This window comes from Pygocentrus nattereri, chromosome 14, assembly GCF_015220715.1.
Source record: "Pygocentrus nattereri isolate fPygNat1 chromosome 14, fPygNat1.pri, whole genome shotgun sequence".
Taxonomy (NCBI): domain Eukaryota; kingdom Metazoa; phylum Chordata; class Actinopteri; order Characiformes; family Serrasalmidae; genus Pygocentrus; species Pygocentrus nattereri.
This window is the reverse complement of record NC_051224.1, coordinates 17,987,655-18,000,029: the sequence shown is the minus strand read 5'-3', so window position 1 is coordinate 18,000,029 and position 12,375 is coordinate 17,987,655. Positions and strand designations below refer to the sequence as shown.

At 39.4% G+C, this 12,375-nt stretch overlaps 1 protein-coding gene across 15 annotated transcripts in view; it reads right to left on the bottom strand.

Annotated features, from left to right (window-relative positions):
• si:ch211-278a6.1 (SRC kinase signaling inhibitor 1) overlaps positions 1 to 12,375 on the bottom strand; it is a 244,733-nt gene that overhangs the window by 31,412 nt on the left and 200,946 nt on the right. For all 15 annotated transcript variants that reach the window (XM_037544604.1, XM_037544606.1, XM_037544611.1 and 12 more), the window contains 4 exons: positions 9,099 to 9,246; positions 7,899 to 8,214; positions 6,306 to 6,749; positions 2,617 to 2,769 (listed from right to left, as the gene is read on the bottom strand). In XM_037544604.1, coding sequence (XP_037400501.1) covers positions 2,617 to 2,769; positions 6,306 to 6,749; positions 7,899 to 8,214; positions 9,099 to 9,246 — 1,061 coding nt within the window. The remainder of the gene's footprint in view (positions 1 to 2,616; positions 2,770 to 6,305; positions 6,750 to 7,898; positions 8,215 to 9,098; positions 9,247 to 12,375) is intronic.

Here is a 12,375-nt window from a genome sequence, read left to right as displayed (position 1 = left end):
CCCATGCAATTACTGAGCAGTTTATCTATGGTGTATTTCCTGTGTATTGACTTCTCCCTATTCCTGATCCGATTTTGTGTATTGTTTTGCCCTTGTGTACCTCTGCCTGCCTGGACTGCTTTGTGTCACGACTTTGGATTGAACTTGGACTTGGATATGTTTTCTCCCTCTGGGGATTCTCCTGATATCCTCAGGTATTAAATCTCTTCTCCTTTTATCTGCGAGCGTCTTCGATTCTGTTCACACGTTACATTCTGTAGAATTTTTTAAACATAACTGAACATAAATTGATCAGAAGCACTTATTATACTAGATATATTAGAATTAGAACATTTGATTATTGAAATCAGTGATTCCAAACTTTTGAACAGTAGTGTAAATTATTAAGCCATTCATTAGCTGAACTAGTTATATCAACCCTATGAAACCGAGCATCTTGCCAAGTATCCATTCTGAGAATTTGGTGATAGGCCCCTTTACCTATATGGATGCCCATGTTATACATATGGAAATGTATTAGTATGTACAATCAGAGCTTTCTGTGTGCTACTGTGTTCTATCACTGTATAAAAGATGCACAGGGCTCCTTTATTGTTGGATAGATTTGTCAGAGTAAGTGTGCAGGATCATTCACAGCACAATTTGGATCTATAAGCGTATATTATTGCCTCATTTCATATGATAAAATCAGACTGATGTGTTAATTATTTTCCTATTTATGTGTTTAATTGTTCAAAAATGTAGTTTGTGAGACATACTATGAATTTTCAGTTTTGTTAGTTAATGTCAAAACATGTCAACTATAACCATCATTGAGAGGATGGATAAGAGGAATTACACAGCAGAAATAGCCGTAAAAATAGTCTCGACTTTACAGGGGAATACCACCAATTTTATTTTTTTTGCATAATTAAATGGATATGGACATCATTCAAAGTGGTATGATTCATAATGCGCTGTTCTACAAAAATTATTCACAGCGGTGGAACCAGACATGTGAAGAGTTTAATGCCTCTAAAGCTTCCTTAGATAAAGTTATTACATAAAAGCCTTATGAATACACTGCCTGATGCCTGAGACAGTTATACAATAGTTTTGAGTTAAGATTTTGGCTGAAAACATATGCAGAGGACATGTAGGACAAATTATCACTGATCATCGGTGGTTTTGAATAATGAATAAAATTCATAACCATTCATCAATGTTTATCTACAATGAACCATTTCACATCAAACCACTTACTTATTGGTTCAATGACTAAATAATTGTTTTAATTAATAATAATAATAATAATAATAATAATAAAATATTTAATTAATGTTGAAAAGATTGTGGAATTCCCCTTTGAAGGGTTAGATATAAAAATATGCAGTCATTCTCCGGATATGATAATGAGCCAAGACAGCTCTACCAGTAACTGAGGGAGCCAGACCGGTGTGCTAAGACTCACTGGGTTTTGGTGAATGGTCAGTGAAAGGTCAGTGCACCAGAGCACGGGCTTTACAGGGGTTTCCCACAGAGATCGCCAGGGGCATGGAGGACATGTGGCATCCACCGCTCTGCCCTCTCAACCGCTCAACCAAAAGAGCCCAATCTGCCTGTCTGCTGATGCTAATGAGCCTCACAGAGAGAGTGTGAGACAAGTGTGTGTTTAGCCCGAAAGCTAGGAGAGCCCGAAATGAACAAACACCAACAGAGTTCAAGGGGTGTTACACTCCGCATCAGTGTGTGTATGTGTGTGTGAGGATGTGTAATGCTCAGCTGGTGTGCAACAGGCACATCTGCTACTACTTGTTGCGTGAGCAGAAGCCATAAGCTCACAGCAGCGTCAGCGCTATGAGGACACACTTGCACAGGGCTGTACGAAACTACAGAAGAAGGCACACTGCCGTATTATAGTGAAAATTTGGTGATTATTATTGTTGAAAAATGGATCATGTGAATACTTTGATGTATCCAAACCCCCAGAGAACGTCTGTAACCTGTGAGTGTCAGGATGCTCACAGTATTAAAACACATTAATACAGTGACTGTTTAGATTGTCTTTTGTGTATAAAACATTTCCACTACACTTGTGTATTGAATAATTCCACTGACATCAAATAAATTTGGAAACTACTATAAATTATTTATACACAATATTATACACAATTCAGTAACTACTGTACATTATTCAGTAACAACTACAAATTATTCAATAACTTTTATGCAATATTTGATAACTATATTTATTATTTAGCAACTTTTATAAATTATTCAGTAACTATAAATTATGTAATTACTTTACATTGTTTAGTAACTACCATAAATTATTGAGTAACTACTGAACTTTTTTAGTAACCACTATAAATTACTTAGTAACTTCTATAAATGATTTAATTACTATAAATTGTTTAGTAACTACTATAAAATATTTGATAAGTACTATAAATTATTCAATAACTATTCAGCATAAATCATTTGGCAAATTCTTTGAGACTAATGTGTGAGTTCCTTGTTTATGAGGGAGCAGAACAGAAGTGTGTCCTACATACAAACCAGAATTTAAAGAGTTATAGTATGTTAACAGCTTTTTTGCCTCTGTGTGAGAAGAATTAGTTGTGATGTTGACTCTACCTCCAGCTCTGCTGCCACTTTCTCCTCCTCTCTATCCTCTCTCTCTCCACCTGACACTGTGGGTGGGGTTGAGGCGGGGCGGGGGGCTTCAGACACACTCCTCCTCAACTTTACATGGGGCTTCTGAACCTCCGTCTCATCGGATTCTGATTTCTACAAATACAAACAGGCATTAGTGACCGTTAGAAAAGAAGTGGATTAATGGGTGCATCTCACTCAAGGCCTTTACACACCAAACACCGCACAGACAAATAGCACAAACATGGCAAACATTACATGTTTCCACAAAACTATGCACACTGCAGACGGCATGATTTTTTTTGGGAATACTGTTGTGTTTAAAGGTTTGAAAAAAAAAACGTGAACAAGACAGACAAAAGATCTTGAGGTGATGAGAACATCTTATTTTCCTCTAGAAGAAGAATCTTACTTAGGAGCTGAAAAATTAGTCTAATGTGTTCTTTTGGAGATATGAGCTCCACTAATGAAGCAGAGGAGAACCCTGTAGGCAGTCAGTAGAGCAGAGGCCTGGCTCCCAAAGCCTGTTCAACTAAGTCTGGGTTAGTGGCTTCATGAAAGCTAACAAAGTTAAGTGCAGTTAACTTATTTTACAATGCTGATTAATGATGCTCTCTGTCAAAGGAATTAAAGCAATAAGCCACGAGAGGCCATGGGTGACTGCGATTTTATCACGGGGTATGTTCTTTGGCACAATGCAAAGTGGAGTCCCTAAAACTCCCCTCCCCGTGACAAAATCGCAGTAACCCAAGGCCTCTTGTGGCTTATTTATTTTATAAACCTGTGGCCAATATGAAATATATTAAAATACACAATGTTTTGGATAGTTATTAATAATAATCAACATAAACAAGTATTCTTTCAGCTGCTCCCTTTAGGGGTCGCCACAGTGGATCATCTGCCTCCATCATGCCCTATCCATTGCCTCCTCTACTTTCACACCAACCATCTCCATGTCCACCTTCACTACATCCATAAACCTTCTCTGAGGTCTACCTCTTCTCCTTCTACCAGGCAGCTCCATCTCCAACATTCTTTGCCCAATATATCCACTATTCCTCCTCAACACATGTCCAAACCATCTCAACCTGGCCTCTCTGGCTTTATCTCCAAACTGCTCTACCTGCACTGTCCCTCTGATCTGCTCATTTCTAATCTTGTCCAGCCTTGTCACTCCCAACGAAAATCTCAGCATCTTCATCTCCGCCACCTCCAGCTCAGCCTCCTGTCTTTTAGACAGAGCCACAGTCTCCAAACCATACATCATAGCAAGATGCACTACTGTCTTGTAAACCTTCCCTTTCACTCTTGCTGCTATCCTTCTGTCACACATCAGCCTTGACATCTGTCTCCACCCACTCCATCCTGCCTGCACCCTCTTCTTCACCTCTTTTCTACACTGTCCATTGCTCTGGATGGTTGACCCAAGATATTTGAAGTCATCCACCTTTACGACCTCTACTCCTTTCATCTTCACCTTTCCACCTGACTCCCTCTCATTCACACACATGTATTCCGTCTTATCTCTACTGACCTTACCTCCACCTCTCCAGATTCTCTTCCACCTGCTCTCTACTCTCACCACAGATTACAATGTCATCTGCAAACATCATGGTCCATGGAGCCTCCTGCCTGACCTCATCTGTCAACCTGTCAATCACCATTGCAAACAAGAAAGGGCTCAAAGCTGATCCCTGATGTAACCCTACCTTCACCTTGAAACCATTTGTCACTCCAACTGCACACCTCACCACTGTCTCACTATCCTCATACATGTCCTGCACCACCCTAACATACTTTTCAGCTACACCTGACTTCCTCATACAGTACCACAGTTCCTGTCTTTTCACCCTATCATATGCCTTCTCTAGATCCACAAAGACACAATGTAGCTCCTTCTGACCTTCTCTGTACTTCTCTACCAACACTCTCAATGCAAAAATTGCATCTGTGGTACTCTTTCTGGGCATGAAACCAAACTGCTCCTCACTGATCTGGACCTCTCGCCTTAGCCTTGCTTCAACAACTCTTTCCCATACCTTCATGGTGTGGCTCATCAACTTTATACCTCTGTAGTTACTGCAGCTCTGCACATCACCCTTGTTCTTAAAAATGGGGACCAGTACACTGCTTCTCCACTCATCAGGCATCCTCTCACTCTCCAGGATTTTGTTAAGCAACCTGGTTAAAAAGTCCACTGGCTTCTCTACTAAACATCTCCATACCTCCACAGGTATGTCATCTGGACCAACTGCCTTTCCATTCTTCATCCTTTTTAAAGCTGCCCTCACTTCCACCTTACTAATTCTCTGCACTTCCTGATCCACTATCTCTCCCCCCGTTGTCCTCCTGTCTCTCTCGTTTTCCTTTCTGTAAATACATTCCAAAAACATCTCACAACTCACTCACACCACATCCAGATCTTTATTAAGATTGCACAGACCTGTCCACATGGTTTAGGCTCAGCAGGACTCACTGTGAATTATAAAAATAAACAATTTTTTACCATGTAGCTGAAAGCTTCAGGCAGTCACTTTCAATAGCTAATCTTGTCCCAAATTCTCCCCCCACAGAATCTGACTCCTCTTCATGTTCACACACATCACACATTTTACATCCAGAGTTACTGTTTTTATTTTATGTTATTATTTTATTTATAAGCATAAATCTTAAGTGTGAAAATTCAAGATTAACAGTTATTCATAATAAGAAATTATGGATGCAATCTGTAGCGTGCATATGCCTGCGTGAGGAGTCACAATTCGGCGCAACACCTGTTGTCTAAATGGCTGCTGAAGCATTCAGCTACACAATGAAGTCTTGTGCTTCTTTTTGAAGCTCACAGTGAGTCACACTGTGTTCTAAATCACATCCACCTGTCAGCATGACCTTAATGAAGACCTGGATGAGGTTCAAGCAGGTTGTGAGAAGTTTTGAGGATGTATTAACAGAAAAGATTTGGGTGACTATTGACATCTAGTGTTTGTTAGCAGCATTAGTATTGTAGCTCCAGTCCTGAAGTTGGACACCAAAAATGTCTTTGCTGATTGACTACATGGAAAATGACATCAAATCAACATGGCTGCTCCCACAGTCGACAGTAATAAAGACTCATTTGGTACTTTTAAATAAGATCTGCTTCAGATCTGCTTCAGATCTGTCAACACATATCATGAATGTTATCACTCATTTCAAGCTCTGACTTCCCACTCCAAGCTAATTCCTAAGTGACCTTGGGTTTGTGAAAGGCGCTATATAAATTTAACTTATTATTATTATTACTACTATTATTATTATTATTGTTGTTGTTGTTGTTGTTGTTATTTTGAACATATACTCTGATATATGATTAGACCATCTGTCTGGATAAAAATGCCACATGCTGAATTCACATTCGGGCTGTGCTTTTTTCGTTGATGCCCACCAACCAAAATGTCTGTGTTCATCTATCTAAACAATACTAACAAACACGTTAGCTACACTACAGCACCCTACACTAAAACAATAAGAGTCCTTGGGCAAGACTCTCAACACTACTTTTGTCTACCTGTGTAAAATGATCAAAATTGTAAGCTGCTCTGGAACTGTAGTTGGTGATAAAACTGAAGAAAATCAGACAAAACATTTTGCTTTAACATAAATACTATTTTAAATTGTCATACGTATAGTACCTTCAAGCTCTTGCCGGGTATGATCACCTCTCCGCTGCGTGTGGTAAGGCCTGGGGAAGAAGGAAAGCTCCTTCGGGGCGGTGGGGGAGGTGGGGATTTGGAGGGTTTCTCAGTCCGATACCTTGCTACTGTAAGCTCATCGGACCCCCGTCTGGACCCCCCCTCTTTGCTGGACACCTTGTGGGCATGCTGGGCTTTGCTGGGTTTGTGCTCAGGTACGGAGTGTGCGCTAGTGGGTGCTTCGTTCTGGTTTTGGTTTTGATTTTGATTAGGGTTCTGGCTTTGGTTCTGGTTCTGCACTGGTTTGATCTGCTTGGCGGCAAAGTCCAGGTCTGGAATGGCCTTCATGAGCTCAGCCTGGGTCTCCTCCAGCAGCCGGTTAATGTCCTGAGCACTGTACTGGGTCAGACTGGCCCGCTTCTCCTCCCAGTCCCGCTCAGCAGCCTAGAAAGATTGAGAGAGAGTGAGTGAAAGTGTAAATGAAACAGAGGTGTAGTCTGATAAGTTATGTGTTCACTCACAGATTTTTATCAAATGGAATGTCAGAAGTACAGACGTCATGTCGATCCTGAATGTACAGGAAATGTAAGTGTAATTTATGTAACTAAACTATGTAATTACAGTTCTTCACTGCAGTGAGAGACCACCATTGCTTTATTTGATTTCCAGTCAAAATTTGTTATTCATTTTTCAGCTCCAGGAAAAATAAGTAAAAACATATTTAACAGAAAATGACACAGAATCCTCAACAACTAAACACGATATTAACATAACAATATTTTTCAGTGTGGGGTTGGTGCTAGAGGGTCCTTATTACTTTACTGTCCTTATCTTTTCATGAGACTTGCTCTCAATTTTTCAAAGAACTCTGTAGCGATATTTTTTCACACCTCCAAAGTTCAGTCTTACAAGTTGGTTGTTTTTGGGGTTGTTTTTATGTTGAGGTGGTCAGTCCTTTGTTCGATAACACCAGCAGTTTCTATGTTGGATGTGCTACACATCCTTTCAGACCTGTGGTGCTGAGTCATCTTCTCCCAGTGGAAGGATAGACAGAAACACCTGTGGATGTTTTCAGCTTTGAAGCAGCTTGATATTCTCCTCGCTCTCAAAGATAAAAGGTCTTGCACACTTGTTTGGAGTCCCGTTTTCTCTGCATCTTTTTATTAACTTTTAGAAAACTTCAGAAAAGTTAGGATTATTATTGGATTATCTTGTATCTAATCACATCATACATAGCTTCTGAAATATGAATAATCTGTACTTATTGTTATGAAAGGATTTACGTTAACAAAACAATTTCACAGTTTAATGAATATTAATAAAAAATTCAAAGTAAAAGTAACACTAAATTAAATTCATGAAGTGAAATTGCACAGTAATGCTATTGGGTTGTAGGTATTTATATAGCTAGATAAGTATTTTACATTTAGTCACACTGTGTAATAGCTAGTCTTGTTAAGAAGGACTGGATCAGCTTGTCACAGTGGATGCAGTATTTCTGACTAAATACACAGTGATGTATAAAAATACACATTAAAATGTCAATCTTCAAATTCAAACTGTTGGTCAAAGTGAACCTAATCCTGCACTTACCAGTCTGACCTCCACAGATGAAGCCTTATCTGATCCTCCTCGTCCCCCCAGTTCCTCCAGAACCCGCCCCTTTAGTGACCCAACGCCATGAGAGTCCCTCTCACGCTGCCCAGACGAAGGGTTGCTGTGGGAGTGGCCATGTGTGTGGGCGTGGACATGAGGGCTCCAGTTGGCCAGGCTGGACTCATTGAAGTTGAGTGGAGGGCTCGTGGGAATATCGAAATCTGAGCCTTTCCTGAAGTCTTCTCCGCCCATGTGTTTGGAGGAGGGGCTGGAGAAATCATCCTGATTCTTCCAGATTCCCTCATTCACCTGCCTGCAAACAAAACAGGGAAAACTTACTTTCAAAAACATTTCCAATATTAATTATTAGTTACTTCATTGAATTCAACATCACCAGCATGAAAATCTTTTGCACTTCAGTAAGATTGGTGCTAAATTCAACCTGAAATCAAAAAGGGACCCTTATTACCTTGTTAGTTGTCCCTTGTCATATCAAGCATGATCATTTATAAACAAATTTCTTGGTAAATTATAATTAGAATGTAAAAACTTTTGCCTGCCTCTGTTTTTCTTTTGGTTTTGACCTGGTCATTGTGTACCATTGTGGGGCATTGCTGTGCAATAAACACTTAGCTTGCTCAGGGACCCCCCTAGACATGCATCATGTATTTTATTCATAATTTGTTGTTGTGTCACTAAATCAGTAACAAAAAACACAATTTCAGACACAAACCTGATGATACAGAATGCAAATGAGAATGTAAGCATAATTCATTAGGTAATCAACTATGTACATAATTATGTTATTCCATATAAATAGCTTAATTAAGTGATTTAAATTGAATATCTAGCAAAACAACAATTATAACTTTAAAGCTACACTGTGTAGGATTTGGGTGTGCTTCTGGCTCTTTCCCTGAGTGGATGAATCAGATGATTAAAAAGGTTCCTCTGCCTTGCTACTTTTTTTATTCCTCTTTTTTCTTTTCTTGTGTCTTGTGTATACTGTTTGTATGTTGTATGCCAATTCTCACATGTTTATTTCCAATTAAAACAATAAAAAAACCTTTTAATTACACTGCATTTAAATATTTCCACCTATTGATAGATTTAATGATGTAAAGTTAGTGTAAGAGAGTATATATATATATATATATATATGTGTGTGTGTGTGTGTGTGTGTGTGTGTGTGTGTACCTCTTGAGTGTGGCGAGTGTGTCAGTGATGGTTTTGCAGCGTTTGAGGAGCGCGTCCAGCCTGTGAGGCTCCTCCTTCAGAAACTTCACCGCCTCCACCTCCACCCTCAGGACCACGCGCATCTTACTCTGCAGCCCAGGAAACTGATCTACTCACACACACACACACATACATACACACACACAAACACACACAGGAGAAACAAAACATATTTACTCAACTTAAGCATACTGTTGAAAACCATTTATTTGGATAGTAATTTTTTTTTTTTGCTCAAAAAACACCTTGTAATGTAAAGATAACAAGAATTTATATTTTCAACACAGTTGTTAACATTTTGTGAGCTAACAAGAACAACATTTGCTTCAGGATTTCTCCTCAGTACCCCCAGCCGTCACATGGATTTGATAAATTCCACCACTAGTACAAACAATTTAATTCAAAGAAGTATAAAACAAAACTAATATCTGAATTTTTGTTTTGATTTTTTTGCATCATTTGAAAAGTCAAGTCATGATGCACAGACAAATAGAAAGGTCCATTATTGCCTTGAAATATTGCCTTACTTCCATTACATGTTAAAGTTTTTTGCTTCTCCTGTCAAGTTAGCATTTAGGAGATGTGAGGTTTATACACTGAACAAAAATATAAATGCAACACTTTTGTTTTCGCTCCCATTTTTCATAAGCTGAACTCAAAGATCTAAGACTTTTTCAATGTACACAAAAGGCCTTTTTCTCTCAAATATTGTTCACAAATGTGTATAAATCTGTGTTAGTGAGCACTTCTCCTTTGCTGAGATAATCCATCCACCTCACAGGTGTGGCATATCAAGATGCTGATTAGAGAGCATGATTATTGCACAGGCATGCCTTAGGCTGGCCACAATAAAAGGCCACTCTAAAATGTGCAGTTTTACTGTATTGGGGGTCCGGGGGGTGGGGTCAGAAAACCAGTCAGTATCTGGTGTGACCACCATTTGCCGCACACAGTGCAACACATCTCCTTCACATAAAGTTGATCAGGTTGTTGATTGTGGCCTGTGGAATTTTGGTCCACTCCTCTTCATGTCTGTGTGAAGTTGCTGGATATTGTCAGGAACTGGAAAACACCGTTGTATACGCCGATCCAAAGCATCCCAAACATGCTCAATGGGTGACATGTCCGGTGAGTATGCTGGCCATGCAAGAACTGGGATTGGGTACAGATCCTTGCAACATGGGGCCATGCATGCTGCAACCTGAGTTGATGGTTGTGGATGAATGGCACAATAATGGGCCTCAGGATCTCATCACAGTATCTCTGTGCATTTAAAATGCCAGCAATAAAATGCACCTGTGTTCATTGTCCATAACATACGCCTGCCCATATCATAACCCCACTGTCACCATGGGCCACTCGATTCACAACGCTGACATCAGCAAACTGCTCACCCACACAATGACATACATGCAATCTGCCATCTGCCTTGTATAGTGAAAACCGGAATTCATCCGTGAAGAGAACACCTCTCCAACATGCCAGACGCCATAGAATGTGAGCACTCAAGTCGGTTACGATGACGAACTGCAGTTAGGTGGAGACCTCAATGAGGACGCAGAGCATGCAGAGAAGCTTTCCCTGAGACTATATCTGACAGTTTGTGCAGAAATTCTTTGGTTATGCAAACCGATTGCTGCAGCAGCTGTCCGGGTGGCTGGTCTCAGACAATCTTGGAGGTGAAGATGCTGGATGTGGAGGTCCTGGGCTGGTGTGGTTACACGTGGTCTGCGGCTGTGAGGCCGGTTGGATGTACTGCCAAATTCTCTTACATGCCTTTGGAGACAGCTTATGGCAGAGAAATGAACATACAATTTATGGGCAACAGCTCTGATGGACATTCCTGCAGTCAGCATGACAATTGCACGCTTCCTCAAAACTTGCGACATCTGTGGCATCATGCTGTGAGATAAAACTGGACATTTTAGAGTGGCCTTTTATTGTGGCCAGCCTAAGGCATGCCTGTGCAATAATCATGCTGTCTAATCAGCATCTTGATATGCCACACATGTGAGGTGGATGGATTATTTCGGCAAAGGAGAAGCACCCACTAACACAGATTTAGACACATTTGTGAACAATATTTGAGAGAAAAACGCCTTTTGTGTACGTTGAAAAAGTCTTAGATCTTTGAGTTCAGCTCATGAAAAATGGGAACAAAAACAAAAGTGTTGCATCTGTATTTTTGTTCAGTGTATATATATATATATATATATATAGTGTGATATGACTGTGATATGAAAGAGACTATATATCTAAAAAATATCTATATCCTAAAAATCACAATAGAGAAATTGCGCCGCTGTCATTTGGTCAACTGTGAATGAAGTGTGTTTACAGACACTTAGTAATCCGATTACTATTGGATCTCTGCAGTTATCTGATTAATTAAATGGTCATGTAAACAGGATACTTGCAGCAAGATGGCAGTAAAGTCTAGAACTGTATTGGATTACTCAGTAATCAGATTTCTCAGCGCATATAAACTCTTACTCTGATTTCTTTTGAGTTTCTCAGTCCATATATGCGTGAAACAGATGGTGGTGCCGGAAATAAGTGAGCCACAAGATGAAAATAAAGTACTTTTGGAATGACGCTCAAACCAAACACATGCTGGACAAAAAGAAATGAAGGATTCAAATGTTCTTCATCTTCTAGATGAGGTATGTTCATATTTTCAGGTAAGGAGGTGTGATGTTTTTTTAAAAAAGCTGTGGCATGAAGTTTGAGTTTTACATTATGTTTACATAATTACGTCTTCTTCTGTGAGTTTATTGGTTGGCTGCACAGCAGAAATCTGATTACTGTCTGACTTATGCAGAGCCAAAGTTTTCCCATTATCTGATTACTCAAGTGCATGTAAACGCATTGATCGGATTACTGACAAAATCTGATTTTCTCATTATTGCAAACTGGGAAATTTTGTTCAAAGAAATTTTTAGTACATCCAACATTTGTGCTTGTATGTCTAAGTGGAGTTATTTTATTACAGAAAGAAAAACATCTTTTAGATTTTGCCACGTTTTGTCATTTCTTGAGAAATGAAAGTCAGAATGTACAGAATGTGAATGTAATTAATTGTAAAACTGTCATTAATTACAAATTTTATAGAACACAGTAGTATGTCACTATGAAAATAATCACTCTAGACTACTACAAATCTAAACTGTGTGTAGTTGCGCAATATGAGCATGTGCTAGTGAATGATGTTTGTTGGAGTAAGTGACATGACTGTTCT